General features: G+C 46.5%; 1 protein-coding gene across 1 annotated transcript in view; it reads left to right on the forward strand.

The window, feature by feature from the left end:
* The window catches only part of AQP9 (aquaporin 9), a 50,647-nt gene that overhangs the window by 31,078 nt on the left and 16,624 nt on the right, over positions 1-2,945 (forward strand). Inside the window, exon 2 of the mRNA XM_010836814.1 lies at positions 427-553. Coding sequence (XP_010835116.1) covers positions 427-553 — 127 coding nt within the window. The remainder of the gene's footprint in view (positions 1-426; positions 554-2,945) is intronic.

Here is a 2,945-nt window from a genome sequence, read left to right on the forward strand (position 1 = left end):
GAATACTGGAGTGGGTTACCATTTCCTTCTCCAGGAGATCTTCCTGACCCAGGGACTGAACCCAGGTATCCTGCATTGTAGGCAGATGCTTTACCATCTGAGCCACCAGGGAAGTCCATAGTTTCAGTTTTATAATGATTAGATATTTATGTATAATGAAATGATTACCAAATTATCCAATTTATAGATTCATTAAAAAGTTTAACACTATGAAGGCCTAACAAAACTCATCCATAATCCAGATGCAGCCTCGGGACCAGCATTTTGCTACCTGCGCACAGTTGGAAGATTATAAGCTGATTTATATGAGGCCTGTGGCAGCCTGGTTTGTGAATGTGCTTGAAAAATGCTTCTTGTTACTGTGACTTCCCATTGTCTTTGATGGTGGCCATCTTCACTCACTTGTTGAGTTTCCTCTCATTCCAGGTCCTTGGATGTGGTTCTGTTGCCCAAGCTGTTCTCAGTCGAGGACACTTTGGAGGAATCATCACTATCAATACTGGATTTTCAATGGCAGTTGCAATGGCCATTTATGTGAGTGCAGGTGTCTCTGGTAAGTACCAGAAACAATGACAACCACTACTAACCCAGCCATCCCAGTGTACTATCACTGTTCTGGGTGCTTTACATACCTTAACTGTTTTAGACCTCAGCAGTCCTGCAAGAATATCTTTGATTCTATTTTTATAAATGACCAATTTTAAACGGCCAGCAAATAAATGCTAAGTGACCTGCCGCTTTGTCAACCTGCAGCAAGAGACAGAGATGAGGGCTGGAACTCAGAACTGACTGATTCCTAAATCCGGCCACTGAATCGTATTCTTCGCCTGTCAATACATTCTTTTATAAGCTCCATCTTACGCTTGAAAACCACTTCCCAGATATTCTGTGAATGGCCCGTGAAGATCACTCCAACAGAGGCAGTTCCCCAGACCTTTATCCGAGCAATCACAGAGAGCCCTGGGCCATTTGCAAAGTAGCTGTTACTTTCATGGAGGTGCAGGGCTAATTAAGAGGTCTTGGTCCAACCTGCCCTGAGTGGTAGACTAATTAAAAGCAATTCTTGAGGTTCTGAGAAGCAAAATGAAATGATACTTAATGCAGCCTGGGACCTTAGGAAGGAAGTGTGAAAATGATCCACTTCCCAAAGATTGTGGAATCTTTAGCAGCCTTGTCTTGGGGACTCAGAACACTAAGGTAAGACTGTTGGTGATAAGGGAAGATGGGGACCCCGGTGTGCTGGGCACTGTATGGGGTGCTGTATACAATTTATCTCCTCTCTCTTCTGTAACACCTCCTCTCTCTTCTGCAGCAGCACTCTGAGGCAGGTATTACTGTCCATTCTACAGAGAAAACTGGAGGCCTGAAGATTTTTGCTTTTTGCTTTGGGTTTGTGCTCAGTCATGTCTTTGCGACCCCATGGACTATATATAGCCCACCAGGCTCCTCTGTTCATGGGATTCCCCAGACAAGAATACTGGAACAGGTTGCCATTTCCTACTCCAGGGGATCTACTTGACCCAGGGATTGAACCTGTGTCTCTTGTGTGTCCTGCAATGGCAGGCAGATTCTTTACCACTGTGTCATCTGGGAAGCCCCCAAGGGGTTAAATTAATTTCCAGACATCCCACAGCTGGTAAAAAGGCAAATCAAAGATTTGGCCCAGGTCCATGAGACAGCAAAGCATAGGTCCCAATTACTAAACAACACTTCCAATGATCTATCATGGGAAAGGCAGTTTAGACAGGGCTGTACAGGTCCAGTACAGGGCAGGACGGTCCAGGGGAGGATCCTGCAGGTGAGTTGGCTGGACTGGTGACAAGCACTGCCACTGTAGCACTGAAGAATGACTGCCCAGACCCCCTCAGAGCCTCCGGGGACTGGGTACTCGGAACAGTCATTTGCTGGCTGGCAGCCTTTCCGTATCATAGGGGCACTCAGATCCTAAGGCAGTCCAGGTTACAGATTCCCATGTATGTGGTTTGTTAAGTAGGAGCAGTGTTTCTGTTCAAACTCATGCTGAGCCTTTGCTGTGATCCCCACACTCTACTGCCTACCCAAGATGCAAAAATAACCAAGGGGCCACCCTGAATGGGCCAAGGCTAGATGACAGTGCAGGCCTTGACACCAGAGACAGAATACCTTCTTGCCTTCAAACAAGCATGCAGAATGCTCCATTGCCTCTCCCCACACCCTCCCAACTGCATTCAGACAAGTGTGGTTTCCACAAACCATGCAATATAAATGTAGGCATATTCTCAGCTACTTTTTAAAGGTGGAGATGTGGTTTTGCCGTATTTCACCTACATAACTCCCTGAATTGAATATCATCAAATATTTACTTAGGATAAATTGGTCCCAGACCTTACCAATGTAGCTGACACTTCACCACCACCCCTGTCAATGTCTGTTTGCATACACTGATATATTTGGAGTTATCATGGGAGGAAAAGGGGCAGAGACCAGCAGGAAGGAGAAGAGGGAGTGAAAGATGGTGTGAGATCTTCCCATCTGGCCTTTAGCCTGGGGTTGGTTAACTCCTGCACTCAGAGGAGTAAGCGGACTGTTTTCATGAAGGGCTGTTTCTGAGCAAGGCTCAGGAGCTGTCCAAATTGTTTCAGAGAGACTGTGAGATCCCCAAATGCAAGGAGAACAGTTTCTGAGCCTGGCTAATAGAAGGCAGCTATTGCTGTTGTTTAGTCACCAGGTCATGTCCAACTCTTTGCAACTCGATGGACTATAGCCCGCCAGGCTCCTTTGTCCATGGAATTCTCCAGGCAAGAATATCGAGTGGGTTGCTGTTTCCTTCTCCAGGGGATCTTCCTGACCCAGGGATTGAACCCATGTCTTTTGCATTGGCAGGCAGATTCTTTGCCATTGAGCCACCTGGGATGGCAGTGTTGAGCTGGGGAAAGGGAGCTTATTTCCCATCTCAGTTTGGAACT

Source organism: Bison bison, unplaced genomic scaffold (genome assembly GCF_000754665.1).
Source record: "Bison bison bison isolate TAMUID 2011002044 unplaced genomic scaffold, Bison_UMD1.0 scf7180017864066, whole genome shotgun sequence".
NCBI classification, from domain to species: Eukaryota; Metazoa; Chordata; class Mammalia; order Artiodactyla; family Bovidae; genus Bison; species Bison bison.